This window comes from Perognathus longimembris, chromosome 8 (assembly GCF_023159225.1).
Source record: "Perognathus longimembris pacificus isolate PPM17 chromosome 8, ASM2315922v1, whole genome shotgun sequence".
Classification (NCBI taxonomy): Eukaryota; Metazoa; Chordata; class Mammalia; order Rodentia; family Heteromyidae; genus Perognathus; species Perognathus longimembris.
This window is the reverse complement of record NC_063168.1, coordinates 12,160,624-12,180,293: the sequence shown is the minus strand read 5'-3', so window position 1 is coordinate 12,180,293 and position 19,670 is coordinate 12,160,624. Positions and strand designations below refer to the sequence as shown.

Sequence of the window (19,670 nt, the reverse complement as noted above, 5' to 3'; positions counted from 1 at the left end):
AGCAAATATGAAGTCCAGAGACAACATCCATGTCCTAAATTCAAGGTCCAGTACTGGCAGAGAGAGACAGAGATAGAGAGGGAGAGAGAGAGTGAGAGATAGAGAGAGAGAGAGAGAGATTTCTACTAATAGGCAGAAATATTTAAATGTGATGCAGTCCTTTGTGTCTTTTCCTTTCCTTAATCTCTCGGCAACAGAGTTTTGTCTATAAATAATTACCGGTGCCCTTATCTTCAAGGATTTTTCCTATAGTGTTTGCAAATTTTCCCATCTTACATTAATATCTTCGATCCATTTTGGACTGGGTTTTGCAATGATGAGATTAGGGAAGCAGATTCAGTCTTCTGCATGTACATACCCAGTTTTCCCCCACAAGAATTTGTGAAGAGATTCTCTGTGCTCAGTGCACGTTTTGACTTTGGTGAAAATTCGATGTTTAGAGCTCTGTGGATTTGCTTTTGGTCTCCTCTCCTGCTCTGCTGGTCTCCAAGTAGCCCAAGCTTGCCTTTGAATGGAATCAACCTCTTAATGGGGGTTCAGCCAATACCTGAGGAGCTCTCAGTGTTTCCTTCCCACTGCTATGACATAAAACTTACGTTGACAGTATAATCCCTCCAATTGGTCTCTAACTGTCATCCTTCTTACCTCTATCAATCAAAGTCTTTGTGCACGGAGTTATGAGCCACTATAGCCAACATAGACCCAATCATTCTAAAATACCAAAGTAGGAGGATAATCCAACAAAACATTTTGATTTCCATTCTTTCCTTTTCTCCCTTAGTATAGACCTTTAATGATTTGCCTCTAGGAACTTTCCAGAAAACGATTTCCATCTTCAGTTTGATAAGAACATCAGAAATTAAGCCTTTGCTACTCCCAGAGGGCTCTTTAGTTAAAGACTATTAAATAGTATTAATTCCTTCTTCTGTTCTCATGTCATACTATCGTTTTAACAAGGCAGTCAAATAAGTTAATTTGAATGCTATAAACAGGACTTGACACGGGGAAATTCACAAAATTGGACAGAACCAAGTCCTTGCCAGACTTTTCTTGCTGAGTTGATCCTAATGTGGAAACGTCAAATTTCAAGTGCAAGTCGATGCAATCACTGCAATTGTTCCTTATGGGAATCAGATGGTTAAGAAATTCTTTAAGGGAAGGAGGTAATGTTGAAAACTATGGAATGTGTTTGTAGCTCAGGTAACTGATACTCTTTGCCAGCACTAGGAGGCAGTGAGGGGTACCGCAGAATGGTTTCTGTAATGCAGAGCCTGCAACTGGATAGTCAGACCTGGGCTAGATCCCTCAGCCCACGCTTGTACCCTTCAGTGGAACTCAGGATGCCCTCTTCATTACCAAAGTCGTGTAATTTTCATCCCTTTAGGGAGCACAAATCCTAGGCCACCAACTCCCCTGTCCCCATTAAATTCTCAGAATTCATGGGGAACCTATAAACTTTTTCTTAAATGCCTTTAAAATGTCTGAGAAGAGGGATCATTTGCCTTTCCTACTGAGTCTGTCCTTGAAACAGATGGAACAGAATCAGCTTTGTGAATATTGGAGAAAAGATTCACAATCTAGACACTGGGACTCCATACTGAAAGTACAGATTGCTATGTCATAAGTCTGCCACCAGAGGGCAAGCCAGCCTCACCATCAGCAGACCCCAGAGTCCAGACCTTTGGAAGCCATGGACAGCAGGAGGGATGCTGCCTCCTTATCAACAGGCAGATGAGGCTGGCCAGCTCCCTGCACAGTTGTCATGGCGCACAGGTGCCTGACACACTGCTCATCACATGGCCACGGTACTCTTGGTGCGTGTTTGTGAATGTTGTCTACATTATTTGATCTGTAATGAGTACACTATGACAGTGAAGCTCCTTTTTACCAGGATTCTACACTGGACCCAAATGTGTGATAAGAGCCACTTCCTCTGCAGTGTGAGAAGCCCTGTGTGCACATGAAGCATGACCTGGCCTTGGGAATTCTCAGTAGGACAGAACACACTGAAGACCCTACCCTCTAAGAGATTCACGTGAGAGATAAGTGAGTGTATGTAGAAGAAATTGGAGATGGAAAAATGTGAAATTCTAGTACTGTCCCAGAACCTGTTTTTAAGAATCCTTAGCAATGCTCAAATATACAATAATTGTAAAAATGTCCACACTTGATCAACACGTCCTCCTTATGCTTCTAAGGAGGAGACACAGTGGCTGAGAGGAGACTGTGGATGAGGACATTGCTGACTTTCCTCATGATTGGGACAACAGCCGGGAATCAGCCAGCCCCATGGAGCAGGCCAACTCTGAGCTCCTGGGGACTCAGTCCCTCAACTTGGCCATGGCCTCTTGGCTGGGCTCAATTCCAGTGAGGGGTCAGCATTTTCCTTCCTGAATCCAAGGCCACCACCGTGCACGGCCTTGGTCACCCCAGGTTCTCAGCCCCATCCCTCTGGAGGTGACTGCTTCTCTCATGGCCCAGGACAAGAAGGTCAGCGCTGGGCTCCTGCTCCTGAGCTCTCCAGTGAATTCCAGTGCCTGGGATTTAACTCTGCCCTCACATCTCCACACCCACTAAAACCACAAGAATAATTAGAAAGAGGATTTCATAGTTACCTGTCGGCCCTGGCTTGTCCCAACCTCACCCCAGTAAGATGTGCATGGCCTCTGCCTTCTTCATCCTCCTTTGATGCACTGTGATGAATCACTAAGACTCACAGAATTCCTAGACTCAGGTGCCTGCATGATAAAGGCAGAGGTGGTTCTTCTTGCTGTTATCCTGGGCTGGCATGTGGAAAAAAAGGCATAACATGATATCTGATTGACCAAATGTCTATCTATGTGTTATCCAGACCTAAGATGCTTCTTTAGTGATATTTTTACTGGATTCAGGAAAGTTCAAAAGAGATCAAGACTCTCTCTCTCTCTCTCTCTCTCTGTTTCTCTGTTTCTTTTTCTTTCTCTTCTTTTGCCCAGAGAGGCAAACAGAAATACTGGTATCTAGGAAGACATGATGTTTCCACTCCTTGGGAAAGAATAATAGACACCATCATGTACGGTTGATAGCAGTGATTTGTGTTGAATCGTCACGACCGGAATCAACACATCACTTCCTGCTCATGAACTGTCAGAAGTAAAAGTAAATGACATGAAGGTGACAAAATATGAGAGATCTCAGATTAGGAAAAGAACAGTCGATTTAGAAACTGGGAATAGAAGTCACCAAAAGTTTCAATCATGGCAAATAAATCATGGTAAGTCAAAATTGACAAATCAGAGTAAAAGAAATCTTCCTTCAACTTATATTGCAATGGTCATCATTAAAACTATCACAAAATACTTTTCCATACATTCAGTATATTTCATATTAGCTGTTTAGATAAAAAATTAAACCACTGGACACCTGTGCCTCCTACTGGAAATCCTAGCTACTCAGTAGGCTGAGAATAAAGAATTGCAATAGGAAGCCAGCTCATGCACAAAAGTCCATGAGTATCTTACTTCCAACTAGCCATCCAAAATCTGGAAGCAGAACTGTGGAGAAAGTATTATAGCAGAGTGCCAGACCTGAGCACAATCTCTAAGGGATAGCATCAAGCCCTGAGTTCATACCACAGCAAAAATACACAGAGAGATAAAGACAGAAATATGAAGAGAGAGAGAGAGAGAGAGAGAGAGAGAGAGAGAGAGAGAGAATACCAAAAGCGAGTGTGAAATAGAGAAATCATTTGAGCTAGGTGTCAGTGACTAATACCTTCCAACCTACCTACTCTTGAATCTCAGATATGAGTATTATTGCTCAAAGTCAGCACACATAAGAAAGTCCATGTGAGATTTTTATGTTTTTATTTTATTTATTATTTTTTGAAGCTTCAATGAGCGTTCTGTTTATTCAAGGGAGGGGCTAGTAGACTTATAGCAGTAGTGAAGAGTGAAGGGGAGAGTCCATGTGATTTTTTCTTTATTGTCAATGTGAAGCACAGAGGGGTTACAGTTAATACCGAAGGCAGTGCGTACAGTTCTTATCCAACTTGTTACCTCCTCCCTCATTTTCCGTGCCTTCCCCCTTTCCCTCCCCCCCCCACAAGATGACATGTACAGTTGTTTACACCAAATGGTTTTCTAAGTATTCCTTTTGGAATGATTTGTCTTTTTATCCTTTATTTCTTGATTTTGGAATTCCTCTCACTTACCTAGATCTAATACACATATACACAGTATCCAGTGTACTAAGATCAGTTGCAGTGATAACAGAGGTAAAAACCACAGGAAGGAAATACAAGAGAATAAAAAAGGGTACTGTTTCACACAGTCCATGTGATTTTTATATCCAATTAACAACCAAAAGAAAAACACTAAAAGAAAGAAATGGAGGTGTGCTTTATGTGGTAGAACATTAACATTGAAAGAAAAAGATAAAGGCCATACAAAGACCCTGTGGTCAAGAACCAAGTACATAAACTCAAATAACAGAAAGGAAGGAGGGAAAATGAAGAAAGGGAGGGAGGGAGAAAGGAAGGGAGGGAGGATAGAGAGGAAGGGAGGAAAATAAAGGAAGAGAATAAAGGGGATGAAGAGAGGAGAGGGAGTGAAGCTGGAAGGAGGGAAAGAAGGGGAGAAAAATGGAGGGGGGAGGAAAAGGGAGAGAGAAAGAAAGAAAGAAAGAAGGAAAGAAAGAAAGAAAGAGAGGAAGAGAGAGAGGAAGCAAGGAAGGAAGGAAGGAGAGAAAAAAGAGAAAAGGAGGGAGTGAGGGAGGGAGGGAAAGAGAGGAGACAGAGAAACAAAATGAGAAAAAGAGAGAAAGAAAGAGGAGGAAAGGAAAGAAAAAAGGAAAAGAAAATAATTGTCTGTGTATTATTACTTGGTTGTAGAACACAAAGTAATTGTTTTCCAGAAAAATTTATTGAAAGTGAATAGAAGATCTAAGTAGAAACAAGAATATGTATCCATATATTTATGAAATCCACAGTTACATCAGTTGCTTCTGTGCGTCATACATTTAGAAAACAGTCTTGAAAATATCTTCTACAGCCAAATGGTCCCCAGGGAGAAACACATTCTCTGCAGGAAAATCCATATTTCTCTTTTTTTTCTTATTTACTGTCTAAGTGATGCACACAGAGGTTATACTTTCATACGTTAGGAAGTGGGTACATTTCTTGTGAAGTTAGTTTAGTTAAGTTGGTTTATACCAAATAGTTTTGCAAGTATTGCTTTTGTAGTCGTTTGTCTTTTTATCCTGTGTATCTTAATTTTGGTGTTCCCATTCACTTTCCTAGTTCTAATACCAGTATATACAGTTTCGAATGTACTCAGATAAGATACAGTAATAGTGCAGGCAAATCCATGTTTGTCTTGTCTGGTATGGGACTCCTGTGCACACAAGGCCTGTGGGGACTCACTGAGCTCAAACAAACCCACAGCTGTGTGCAGCCCTGCCCAGCCCTGCTGATTTGCATGAGCCCAGAGCCCCGCCCACTGCCCTGAGCTCTTCTTCAGAGGCTGCTCACCATGTGCAGCTGTCAGTCCCAGTCAGCACCCAGCATGGACATGAGGACGCTTGCTCAGCTCCTGGGGCTCCTGTTGCTCTGGCTTCCAGGTAAGGAGTTGATGCTGGGGATTAACACAGCTTTGTGCAGTCCAGGCTGTCTGCTAGATCAGGGAAGGCCGTTTGTAATGTAATGATCAAGGTAGATATTTGTTTTTATGTTTGCCCTGCCAGGTGCCAGATGTGACATCCAGCTGACCCAGTCTCCAGCCTCCTTGTCTGCATTTCCAGGAGACACAGTCTCCCTCAGTTGCCAGGCCAATCAGGATGTTAGAAATAATTTAAACTGGTATCAACAGAAACCAGGGAAAGCTCCTGAGCGCCTGATATATGGAGCATCTAATTTGGCCTCTGGGGTCTCATCCAGGTTCAGAGGCAGCGGGTCTGGGACCGATTATGGTCTCACCATCAGCAACCTGCAGCCTGAAGATGCTGGCATTTATCACTGCCACCAAGGATACAGTGCTCCTCCCACAGTGATACAAGTCATAACAAAAACCTCCCAGGGAAGCAGAAGTGAGAGGCTGGGCTGCCCCAGCTGCTCCTCCTGGGGCCTCCAGCTGCTGACAGAGCTGCTCAGATGCAGCCAGGATCTGAAGGTCACTTGAAGATGTTAACAGAAGTGGCTGGGCAGAATTCTCTCTTCTCTAGCTCTCTGGTTCCTGAAGGACAATCATGGCAACGCCTCCCCTGATTCAATAGAGCACACACATCATAGCATGGGAGGACTCTGTGAGAGCATCAGTTGGCCTTCATTTGTAAAGTAGAGACTCGCTAGCTAATCCAAGTTGGGTATTTTTTAATACAAGAAATTGATTCTAAGCTACTGCCATTCCAAGATTGGGTCACATTACTGAGTAAAGTTAAACACAGAAATGAAGTCTTCTCTGGGGTTCCTTCAGACCCCACATCATCAAGCTGTGAAACTCCAGGCCTCCTAACCTAGCTCCTCAGTTGGGTCTAGAAACCCAGGGGAGGGTGCAAGGCTCTCCAGTGTAGATCCCGACCGGTGACCCTCCAACCCTCTGCTCCACCCTAGTATCTGCCTGCAGGTTTCAGTGCATTCTAAAGCAGACTCTGGTAACTTACCATCTTCGTGAAGATGCCTCATGAAGAAAGTCAACAGGAAATATAGATGAAAATGGCTTCCAGAGGTAAATCACCAGAAGTTACACACACACAACACAACTATGATTGCATCTATAGACTCCCCATTCGATTGCTTTGTTAGAAATCACCTGATTCTGCACTGGTGGGTGGCTTTCCAGATCTTTCCTTTTTTTGTGTGCTTGAACTCAGGACCTAGATGCTCTCCCTGAGATGATTATGCTCAAGGATAGCACTCTACCACTTGAGCCACAATTCCACTTCTGGTTTTTTGAGAGCTTAATTGGATGTAAGAGTCTCATAGGCTTTCCTACCCAGCCTGACTCATATCTCAGTCCTCAGATCCCAGCCTCCTGAATAGATTGTGATACAGGAGTCAGCCACTGGTTTCTGGATCCTGACTTTTTATTGTTGTTATTATTGAGTTGTACAGAGGGGTTACAATTCCATCAGTCAGATGATGCATATTTCATGACTTTTTATGCTGTCTCTAGACGATTTTAGGTCTGCACCTACTGCAGGGACACTGACTGAACTACAGTAGCACAGAGAACCACAATGCTGAATTCGGTAGTCCATAGTAAGGGTAGACAAGGGGTGGACATCCACTCCCAATAGTAGAAGGGAACTCAACGGGAAAGGAAACACATACAAATACGTTTCTGAATCTTGACCAGATGGTGACACTTAATGTGAAATTCCAGACAATTGTGATTAGCTTTTATTGTTTGTCATTTCTCATCAAGCAACAGAGGGCCAATACAACAAGGACACAAGTGTGAAAGAAACCAGGTGCTCCTTGAGATAATTCTGTCGATGTAAAGATACTCATGAAGAAGAGTCTGAAGTTTTAACTCTTGGAATATAAAATGACACTTGTTATACTAAGTTTACTTGCACACTATTGCTATTGATCACTCATCTATGTTGCTTTAAGTCCTTATAAAACAAAACATACACAGGTATATATACACACACACTACACACACACACACACACACACACACACACACACACACATTTTCCCACACTGTTTGTATTGTTCCAAAAGAAGAACTGTTTTGGTTCATGGTGAACTCACTGCTCCAGAGAGACTGTGGAGTATTTTAACCTGTTGGTCACGCTGAGGGCTATGACAGGCATTAGAAGGACCACATCTTACCCAACTCCAGCTTCAAGAAGGTTTTATGTCCCACCTTTGTTTCTCCATAAGATACCCCTTCACTTCAAACAGATCATTATATCATTGTGCTTCATGAATCAATTCTTGTTTTGATTTTGAGGGACTCGTCTTCAAAGAGTTTACCAATGAATATTTAAAGACAGGGAAGGAGCTCCTTCCGGTTCCTACCTGGGTGTGGACAAAGCAATCTAAAGATGGGCAGCTTTACTCAACCCACAAAGAAGTTACGGGGGCTGGTTATAAGGCCTCGTGGCAAGAATGCTTGCCTTATATACATGAAGCCCTGGGTTCAATTCCACAGCACCATAAATATAGAACAGGCCAGAAGTGGAGTGCTAGACTTGAGCCAAAAGAAGTAAGGGACATTGCTCAGGCCCTGAATCCAAGGCCAGGGACTGGCCAAAAAAAAAAAAAAAATGAAGTTACAAATGGTTACCACACCTCCATTATGACCTCACCAGAAACTCACAGTGTACGGGAAGCAGCGAAACAAGAGAAGCCTGTAGCAAACTTCATACAGAGTTGCAACTATGATTTGTTTCAGTCTAGATAGTCTATGTAGCTACCTCAGTTGGGGAAAAAAAGCATGTTTTACTAGGATCAGATCCATTGTGGAATTGGTTTACTATGTCCATGAAGTCTTCTTTTCTCAGCAGAAGGTTTTTGCTACAAAAAATGGTGTTACCTTTAAGCTTTACCAAATTCACATTCAAATATTTGTTTAAGCACTACGATATTATGTTTAAAAATGTGTTAAGTCACACATGGTAATAAATACTTCAGTTCAAAAGTAAAAGTGTTGCCATCCTAACATTAATGCTTTGCTTAATGTTTGAGCATAGGTCAAATATCACAGATTGAAGGAGAGTTTGGATACGTATCACCATTTCCATCCAGTGGGCAACATGCCAATTGAAAAAATATGCAAAATGTATATTTATTTTGACAAAGGAGATCAGGAGAATAAAAGACAGCCCCCAGAATTTCCAGAATTTCCTTGTCCACCACTTTTACTATGTAAGAGACTACATGTTATGCTGGGGCAATTTTGTTCACAGATGAAAGGTCACATGCCAAGTGAGAGATAAAAGGACCTGAGCATATAGCAAAGTTGAAGGTCATGTTAAAGAGCAGACACTCAGCTTGTCTTCGCATAGGGTTGTTCTCCAATGTCAGTCACTGTCAGGATCCTGTGTAAACAGGATGAAGCAAATGCACAAACAAATCAGCAGTTGTCTGCTAGTATCAGACACTCTCCACATGCACCATCCAGTCATAATGGTCATTCAAACATGACCAGATAAGACGTACTGAAGGTATATACTATTCATTGCCAAAAATGACTGCAGACACAACCAAAGGGGAAATGGGGAAAATTTCTTTGGTTGTCTCCAAATAACATGAGGGACCTGAGTTATAGATGAACCTCTCCTATCATCGCCACTGAGAAAATTCTGAGGGTGCTCATTCCTGAAACTGTTTTACCTTGATGTGTAGGTAGAGAGCTCCTCTCCTGGTTCAAGATAACAGAGAGACACAAGATGACTGGTAGAAGTCAGCATTAACATATGAAAAATAATATCATGACACCCGAATTGAATGACAATCTAGCTAAAAAGAGTTTAAAACTTTAACTCTTTCTAGGAACTAGATTTTGGCAGCAACATGCATCACCAGTCCCTAGTATGTGTTGCCTCCTGGAACACATTTGCAGGATTTTACTTAGGCACCAATGTCATAATTTGGATACTGCTCAGTAAGGATTGCAAAGTGCCTTAGCTCCAGGGTGTGGAGGTTGAAGACATACACATTCCGCGTTCCCATGGGATGTGCCAGAATGGGACATTCAAGGCAAGGAATAGATGTGACATTTCAGAAGATCAATAGTATGTCCAACTTTTATCCATGCCCAAGATCCTTCTCACTGTTCATCTGCCTACACTGACCTGACCAGAGATCAGACTCTCCTAAAAATGCCCACAGCAAACCAGAGGTCTGGGCCTCTGGGTCAGGTTGATGTCCGTCCTCACTACTACCAAGGAAAAGAAGAAACAAAAATAAACAGTAACAACACTAACAAACACCAGAGGCATTTATGGTGAAAGGAGAGGATGTGCAGAGAGCATGCAGATGCTTGCTGAAGTGAACAGGTGTAACATCACTAGTCACACTTTCACAGTGATAAGTAGAATCATCACACATGGCAATAGATTTGCAGAACATACCAGATTACAAATGAAGAAAACTGTGTAGCCCATGTAATACAGGGCAGGAAAGACATCTACAGCCCTGGAAGATGGTAGATCTGTCAAGTGAGCAACACGGAGCAGTTATTGTTTCATTTCAAAAGACAAAGACTATTTTAAATCCATTAACATTTTGTAAGAACTCAAACCAAATAGAGCACATTGGGTGAATATCTGCAAACGATGGGTGGTCATCTGTGGAGTAACGTAAGGTGGGTGTGTCATAATCATTCCCACAGCAACATCCTGAGAAACATAGTTCCCTGCCGTGATCTGCAAACTTTGACCCTGCTTTGTGACTGCTTTACATGGAGAAGGTGACAGGTAGAGTCATTGCCCATCCATTGCCCATTATGTGTGGAAATGGAGGTACAGCTCACTTGGCAGAGAGCCAGACATGAACAAATAAGTTGTGAGACAGCACTCAGAATCTAAACATCAAGACACATTATCAGCCCAAATACATAACAATAAAATTAATTACTGAGAGTGTGTTAAAAATCTAATAGTTCACAAATATGTTCCGACATTGCATCACGCCATTAGATAAGTTACTCTAATGCTAATGTGTTGTGCACTACAATTATAGTCTCCTAAACATCTGCTGTACTGAAATAGCCTCTGTGAGAAGAACACTGGAGCCTCCTGCTGCACACATGAACACCTGGCCAGGGCTGAATTGCTGAAGTGAGCCCACCCTGCAGCTGTGCCCAGTCCTGCCCTGCCCTGCATTTGCATAGGCCCAGAGCACAGCACACTCCCTGAGTATTTCTTCACTGGCTGCTCACACCCCGTGCTGCAGTCAGTCCCAGTCCGCACCCAGCATGGACATGAGGGCCTCAAATCACATCCTGGGACTTGGACTCCTGCTGCTCTGGCTCCCTGGTAAGGAAAGACAGCAACGGAAATTTCATCATCTCCATGTGGTCAGGTCTGTCCGACTCGGGAAGAATCTCACGATGCATGCATAATGATGTGGATATTTCATTCTGTTTCCTTGTCAGGAGCCAGATGTGACATCCAGATGACCCAGTCTCCAGCCTCCCTGTCTGCATCTCCAGGAGACACAGTCTCCATCACTTGCCAGGCCAGTCAGGGCATTAACAACTGGTTAGCTTGGTATCAGCAGAAACCAGGGAAAGCTCCCAAGCTCCTGATCTATGGTGCAAAGTATTTACAATCTGGGATCCCCTCTAGATTTAGTGGCAGTGGATCTGGGACAGAGTGCACTCTCACCATCAGCAGCCTGCAGCCTGAAGATGTTGCCACTTATTACTGTCAAGAGTATTGGAGTACTACTCCCACAGTGATACAAGTCATGACAAAAACCTCCCAGGGAAGCAGAAGTGAGAGGCTGGGCTGCCCCAGCTCCTCCTCCTGGCCCCTCCACTTGCTACAGTGCTTCTCAGTTGCAGCCTGGCTATAAACACTACTGCAACTTTTTTTTTATTTTTTCAATTGCCTCCTTCTGCTCAAAGCTACTACTCTACGACCTGACCCACAGTACCACATCCAGTTTTAGAGTGATTCATTGGAGATGAGAGTTTCACAGGAACTTTTCTTCCTGAGGTTGGTTTGAGCCACCATCCTCAGATCTCAGCCACCTGAATAGCTAGGATTACAGGCATGAGCTACTGGCAGGAATTGTTTCAATACAGGTAATGAGTCTAATCACTAGCTTCTTAGCTCCTGACATAACCAGAGAAGTTGGAAGCAGGAGAGGGGGATTCTCTGGTTCTGTGAAGCTGTCCTAGGCTTTGGGTCAGATAAGCCTGTGATTCCCCACCCTGTGGGAAAAGCCAGGGTGGGCTCTTCAGCCCCCACCTGACCCCATATCCTCTCAGGGGGATTCTCCAGGCCTCACCTCAGTTCAGATGTCAGCCTGCTTGTGTCAAGAAAGACTAAATCTCTTCTGTTTTCCATCTATTAAGAAGTCTCCTGATGATACAAATGTGCAGGAAACCAGAGATAGAAAAAGAGTTCAGAAATGGCTTCCACAGCAACCATAATGATCACAATGCTGGCTTAATACAATTGACAGCACTGGAAGGTTCCATTTCCCTACACACTCAGAAATATTCCGCCTAAGTCATGGCACTAGAATTCATGTAAATGTCATTTTCAGTTTGCTGGAGGCCCCAGGAGGAGCAGCTGGGGCAGCCCAGACTCTCACTTCTGCTTCCCTGGGAGGTTTTTGTTATGACTTGTATCACTGTGGGAGGATACTCATCATACTGCATACAGAAATAATCGGCAGCATCTTCAGGCTGCAGGTTGCTGATGGTGAGAGAATAATCGGTCCCAGACCCGCTGCCTCTGAACCTGGATGAGACCCCAGAGTCCAAATTAGATGCTCCATATATCAGGCGCTCAGGGGCTTTCCCTGGTTTCTGCTGATACCAGTTTAAATTATTTCTAACATCCTGATTGGCCAGGCAACTGAGGGAGACAGTGTCTCCTGGAATTGCAGACAGGGAGGCTGGAGACTGGGTCATCTGGATGTCACATCTGGCACCTGGCAGAGCAAACATAAAAACAAATATCCACTTTGATCATTACATTACAAAAGGCCTTCCCTGATCTACCAGGCAGCCTGGACTGCACAAAGCTGTGTTAATTCCCAGTATCAAATCCCTACCTAGAAGCCAGAGCAGCAGGAGCCCCAGGAGCTGAGCAAGGGTCCTCATGTCCATGCTGGGTGCTGACTGGGACTGACAGCTGCACAGGGTGAGCAGCCTCTGAAGAAGAGCTCAGGGCAGTGGGCGGGGCTCTGGGCTCATGCAAATCAGCAGGGTTGGGCAGGGCTGTGCACAGCTGTGGGTTTGGCTGAGCTCAGTGAGTCCCCACAGGCCTTGTGTGCACAGGAGTCCCACACCAGAGGAGAGAAACATGGATTTGCCTGCACTATCACTGTATCTTATCTGATTACATTCACAACTGTTTATACTGTTATTAGAACTAGGAAAGTGAAAGAGAATACCAAAATCAAGATACACAAGATAAAAAGACAAACGACTACAAAAGCAATACTTGCAAAACTGTTTGGTCTAAACCAACTTAACAACTCATGGGGCAGGAGAGAGGGAAAGGAGGAAGGGGAGGGTAATGAGGAAGGAGGTAACAAACAGTACAAGAAATGTACCCAATCGCTAACGTATGAAACTGTAACCTCTGTGTGCATCACTTTGACAGTAAATAAGAAAAAAAAAAGCGAAACATAAAGCACACCTCCACTTCTTTTTTATAGTGTTTTTCTTGTGGCTGTTAATTAGATAAAAATCACATGGACTATGTGAAACAGTACCCTTTTGCATTTACTTGTATTCCCCTCCTGTGGTTTTACCTCTGCTATCACTACATCTGATCTTAGTACCCTGGATACTGTGCATACGTGTATTAGATCTAGGGAAGGGACAGGGAATTCCAAAATCAAGAAATAAAGGATAACAAGACAAATCCTTCCAAAAGTATACTTAGAAAACCATTTGGTGTAAACAACTGTACACGTCATGGTGCGTGGGAGGAGGGAAAGGAAGAAAGGGGAAGGCAGGGAAAATGAGGGAGGACATAACAAGTTGAATAAGAAATGTACTCACAGCCTTACATATGAAACTGGAACCCCTCTGTGCTTCACAATGACAATAAAGAAAAAAATCACATGGACTTTCTTACATGTGCTGACTTTGAGGAACAATTCTCATATCTGAGACTCAAGTGTAGGTAGGTTGATAGGTATTAGTCACTGACACCTAGCTCAAATCATTTCTCTTTCACACTCGCTTGTGGTATTCTCTCTCTCTCTCTCTCTCTCTCTCTCTCTCTCTCTCTTCTCTCTTCTCTCTTTGTGTCTCTGTCTTTGTCTCTCTGTATATTTTTGCTGTGGTATGAACTCAGGGCTTGCTGCTATCCCTTAGGGTTTGTGCTCAGGTCTAGCACTCTGCTATAATACTTTACCCACAGTTCTGCTTCCAGATTTTGGGTGGCTAGTTGGAAATAAGATACTTATGGACTTTTGTGCCTGAGCTGGCTTCCAATTGGAATTCTTGAATCTCAGCCTACTGAATAACTAGGATTTCCAGCCGGAGGCACAGGGGTCCAAGGTTTAATTTTTTTATCTAAACAGATAATATGAAATATGCTGAATGTATGGAATATTATTTTGTGGTAGTTTTAATGATGACCATTGCAATATAAGTTGAAGGAATTTTTCTTTTACTCTGATTTGTCAATTATGACTTACCATGATTTATTTAGTTGCCATGATTGAAACTTCAGGGGTCTTCTATTCCCAGTTTTTAAATTGACTATACTTTTCCTAATCTGAGATCTCTCATATTTTGTCACCTTCATGTCGTTTACCATTACTTCTCACAGTTCATCAGCAGGAAATGATAAGTGTTGATTCTGGTCATGACGATACAACAAAAATCACTGCTACAAACCGTACATGATGCTGTCTATTATTCTTTCCCAAGGAGTGGAAACATCATGTCTTCCTAGATACCAGTATGTCTGTTTGCCTCTCTGGGCAAAAGAAGAGAAAGAAAAAGAAACAGAGAAACAAAGAGAGAGAGAGAAAGAGAAAGAGAGAGATAGAGGGAGAGAGAGAGGGAGAGAGAGAGGGAGAGACCGTGAGAGAGAGAGAGGGAGAGAGAGAGAGTCTTGATCTCTTTTGATCTTTCCTGAATCCAGTAAAAATATCACTAAAGAAACATCTTAAGTCTGGATAAATCATAGACATTTGATCAATCAGGTATCATATCAGGCCTTTTCTTTGCACACGCCAGCCCAGGTTAACAGCAGGAGGAGCCACCTCTGCCTTCATCATGCAGGCCCCTGAGTCTAGGAATTCTGTGAGTCTTAGTGCTTCATCACAATGCATCTAAGGAGGATGAAGAAGGCAGAGGCCATGCACATCTTACTGTGGTGAAGTTGGGACAAGTCAGGGCCGACAGGTGACTATGAGGTCCTCTTTCTAATTATTCCCGTGGTTTAAGTGGGTGTGGAGTTGTGAGGGCAGAGCTAAAATCCCAGGCACTAGAATTCACTGGAGAGCTCAGGAGCAGGAGCCTCTGCCCAGCGCTGACCTTCTTGCCCTGGGCCATGAGAGAAGCAGTCACCTCCAGAAGGATGGAGCTGAGAACCCGGAGTGACCAAGGCTGTGCCCAGTGGTGGCCTTGGATTCAGGAAGGGAAATGCTGACCAACCACTCTAATTGAGCCCAGCCCAGAGGCCATGGCCAAGTTGAGGGACTGAGTCCCCAGGAGCTCAGAGTTGGCCTGCTCCATGGGGCTGGCTGATTCCCTGCTGTTCTCCCCAATCATGAGGAAAGTCAGCAATGTCCTCATCCACAGTCTCCTCTCAGCCACCGTGTCTCCTCCTTAGAAGCATAAGGAGGACGTGTTGATCAAGGGTGGAAATTTTGTCTAGTGTGTGTCTTGCTGATTGCTGAGGATTCTGGAAAACAGGTTCTGTGATGTCACTGACATTTCAAACGGTTTCCATCTCCAAGCCTGTCATATACAATCTCCCCGGAATCTCTTAGACTGCGGGGCCCTCGGTGTGCTCTGCCCTATTGAGAATTCCCAAGGCCAGGTCGTGCTGGCTGTGCACACAGGGCTTGTCGCCCCTCAGAGGGCAGTGCTTGTCCTCACACATCCTGGTCCACCATTGAACTGGGCTTCTCACTCCATTCCAATAATCCCGGTGAAAAGAAGCACCACTGTCAGAGTGTGCTCATTACACATCTCATAAACCAGACAATATTCAGAAACACCCACCCAGCTGGGAATGTGTTCTAGTGGTAAACTGCTTGCCTCGTATATGTGAAGCCGTGGGTTTGACTCTTCAGCACCACATAAATAGAAAAAAGCGGGAAGTGGCACTGTGGCTCAAGTGGTACAGTGCTAGCCTTGAGCCACAAGAAGCGTTGGGTTCAAGCCCCAGGACTGGCAACAACAAAACAAACAAACAAACAAGGAAATACCCACCTAGAGAACCGTGGCCCTGTGAGCACTGTGTCAGGCACCTGTGCGCCATGACAACTGTGCAGGGAGCCGGCTAGCCTCAGTTGCCTGTTGACAAGGATGCAGCTGCCCTCCTGCTCTCCATGGCCCCCAACATCTGTACTCTGGGGCTTTGTTGATTATGAGGTTGGCTTGCCCTCTGGTGGCGGACTTGTGACATGGCAATTTGTATTTTCAATTTTGAGTCCCAGTGTCTAGACTGTGAATCTTTCCTCCACTATTCACAAAGCTGGATCTATTCCATCTGTTTCAAGGACAGGTGTAGTAGGAAATTCAAATAACACCACTCTACAGATATTTTATAGCAACTCAAGAAAAAGTCTACAGGTTCCCCATGAATTCTGAGAATGTAATAGCCACGGGGTAGTTGGTAGCCTAATATGTGTGTTCCCTCTGAGATGCCAAATGTGTGAATTTGGTAAAGGGAAGGTGGTCCTGAGTGGCAGTGAAGGGTTCTTGGTGGGCTCAGGTCTCTGGACCAGGTCTTACCATCCAGTGTCATGCTCTGAGACACAGTAGTCATTCTGCCATACCACTCCCTGCCTCATGGTGCTGACAAAGACAATCAAATAGCTGGGGTACTGACACGTAACATTGTTTTGACCACTACCTACCTCCCTTAAATGCTGTCTTACCCTTCTGATGCCGACATGGAAGAATTGCAGTAATTCCATTGACTTGCATTTGAAGTTGAAGGTTGCACATGAAGGTCAACACAATGGGGCCCCACAAGCAAAGACTGTCAAAACTGGTTTCCAGTTGAATTTTGTGATTTTTTTTCCAGTGGCAGGTCTTGTTTATATCACTCATGTGAACTTATTTGACCAACTTCTTTAAAAGATAGTGTGGCATCAGAACAGAAGGAGGAAATAATAATACTTAATCAAATTAACTAAAGAGCCCTTGTGAAGAGCAAACGCTTAGCTTCTAAGTTTTCGGGTCAAACTGAGTATTAAATGGGTTTTTGGAAAGCTCCTAGAGGCAGATAATGAAGAATATGTGCTAAGGGGAAAAAGGAAAAATGGATATTAAACTGCTTTTTAGAATTTTGCTTCCTATTTTCGTTAAAAAAACAATATTGGGTCTATATTGGCTGTAGTGTCTCACCACTGCAAGCCCAATTATTTTGATTGACAGAGATAGGAAGGATGACAATTTGAAACCAATTTGAGAGATTAAGTGTTTCTGTATAACAATTAGGAAGTGTCTATGTATATAGAATTATAAATATGTATATAAGATATTTGTCTGTGTGTGTGCGTGTGTGTGTGTGTGTGTGTGTGTGTACACATTTCTTCCAGCACTAGGGCATGAACTCAGGGCTTGGATGCTGACCTTGATCTTCATTTTTGCTCCAGGCTAGGACTCTACCTTCTTAGGCAAGCTCCACTTCTAGGTTTTGGAAGTTAATTGGAGACAAGAGTCCCACAGGATTTCCTGCCCAGGCTCGCTTCACACCTCCATTCTCACATCTCAACCTCATGAGTAGCTAGAATGACAGGCTTGAAGTATGGGCACACAGCAGAAAAATGATTCTTAAACCAAGTAATTTATTTTGCAATTGTACGTGCTGTGATTTTGTTTTGCATCTGAATTTTTAAAAAAGTTCTTTTAACTATTTCTTGTTGTGTAACATCATGAACAACTTGTGATGATTCACGCAATTTCACACAATATCCAGCTTATTAAATTGTCCTCGAAGAATTAATGAAATGTTTCCCTGTGATTCCAGATTGGTAGACAAAACTGAGAATCACATTTACATGAATTCTAGTTTCATGACTTAGGTGGAATATTTCTGAGTGTGTAGGGAAAAGGAACTATCGAGGGCTATCAATTGTATTAAGCCAGCACTGTGATTATTATGGTTGCTGTGGAAGCCATTTCTGAACTCTTTTTCCTTTTTTGGCTTCCTGCACAGTTGTGTGAGAAGGAAAACAGGAGAGATTTAGTCTTACTTGACACAAGCAGGCTGATACTTGAACCGAGGTGAGGCCTGGAGAATCCCCAAGAGAGGATGTGGGGTCAGGTGAAGGCTGAAGTGTCAACCCGGGCTTTTCCCACAGGGTCGGGAACCACAGGCTCATGTGACCCACAGCCTAGGACAGCTTCACAGAACCAGAGAATCCCCCTCTCCTGCTTCCAACTTCTCTGGTTATCTCTGGAGCTAAGAAGCTAGTGATTAGACTCATTAACTGTGTTAAAACAATTCCTGCCAGTGGCTCAAGCCTGTAATCCTAGTTACTCATGAGGCTGAGATCTGAGGATGGTGGCTCAACCCAGCCCAGGGCAGAAAAGTTCCTGTGAAACTCTCATCTCCAATGAATCACTCAAAAACTGGATGTGGTACTTGGGTCAGGTAGTAGAGTAGTAGCTTTGAGCAGAAAGAGGCATAGTGACAGTGCTCAGGCCCTGAGTTCAAGCCTTGCAATTGAAAAAATAACAGCTTGCAGAGGTGTTTATAGCCAGGCTGCATCTGAGAAGCACTGTAGCAAGTTTAGGGACCAGGAGGAGCAGCTGGCGCAGCCCAGCCTCTCTCTTCTGCTGCCCTGGGAAGTTTCTGTCATGACTCTCCACCACTCCATGTATCCAAATATTTGTATGCAAATGTTCAGAGATCCTGTTCACAAGGAAAAAAATGGTAGAACAATGCTAATGTCCATCTGTAGATGAATGGGAAAACACACACACACACACACACACACTCACACACAGGAAGAGAACAGATAGCTGCTCTGTGAAAGATGGCAAACACAATATATGACTATATGATTTTTACCTTGATGACTTGCCGGGAAGTAAATCTATAGAAATGCTGGGGATTGCTATTTGTATAATCTGAGGTCAAGAGGATTAGTTCCTGACTAATTGGTACAGAGTTTGATTATGAGGTAATAACAATATTTTGGAACCACGTAGAAATGATGATGACACAATTTTGTGAATGTGTTCTATATAATGTATATGTAAAAGATGCCACTTGTTTTTGTATTAAAATGGATCATGAATCCAGCCTGCACAAGAGAGCCTGAGAAGCCTTTCTCTTATCTCGAATCAACTATCAAAAAGGTGGAAGTAGGGCTGGGAATATGGCCTAGTGGCAAGAGTGCTTGCCTCACATACATGAAGCCCTGGGTTTGATTCCCCAGCACCATATATATAGAAAATGGCTGGAAGTGGTGCTGTGGCTCAAGTGGTAAAGTGCTGTCCCTGGGCAAAATGAAGCCAGGGACAGTGGTCAGGCTTTTAGTCCAAGGCCCACAACTGGCCAAAAAAAAAAAAAGCAGGAAGTAGAGCACTAGCCTTGGGCACAAAAGCTCAGCAGAGCACCCAGACACTCAGTTCAAGCCAGAGAGGACTGACACACACACACACACACACACACACACACACACACACACACACACACACTTATACTTTTATGTTACTTTCACCTCAATAGAAAAAGTTATCTCTCAGGTGTGAATTGAAAAAGTGGAAAAAAAAAACCTTAAAACAAAGGCAAAACAAACATATACCAGGAAGTTGATTTTTTATCCCAGCATGTGATTTTTAAAATTG

The 19,670-nt window shown here is 43.5% G+C and overlaps 1 protein-coding gene and 1 gene segment (V, D, J or C); one reads left to right on the top strand and one right to left on the bottom strand.

Annotated features, from left to right (window-relative positions):
• LOC125355945 overlaps positions 1–12,092 on the top strand; it is a 30,005-nt gene extending 17,913 nt beyond the window's left edge. The window contains 2 exon segments of the V gene segment in view: positions 11,088–11,389; positions 11,928–12,092. Coding sequence covers positions 11,088–11,389; positions 11,928–12,092 — 467 coding nt within the window.
• Positions 12,093–12,167: 75 nt separating this feature from the next.
• The window catches only part of LOC125355944 (vomeronasal type-2 receptor 116-like), a 29,826-nt gene continuing 22,323 nt past the window's right edge, over positions 12,168–19,670 (bottom strand). The window contains exons 8-10 of the mRNA XM_048352199.1: positions 15,287–15,463; positions 12,297–12,598; positions 12,168–12,212 (exon numbers count right to left, since the gene is read on the bottom strand). Of these exons, the coding sequence (XP_048208156.1) occupies positions 12,168–12,212; positions 12,297–12,598; positions 15,287–15,463 (524 nt within the window). The remainder of the gene's footprint in view (positions 12,213–12,296; positions 12,599–15,286; positions 15,464–19,670) is intronic.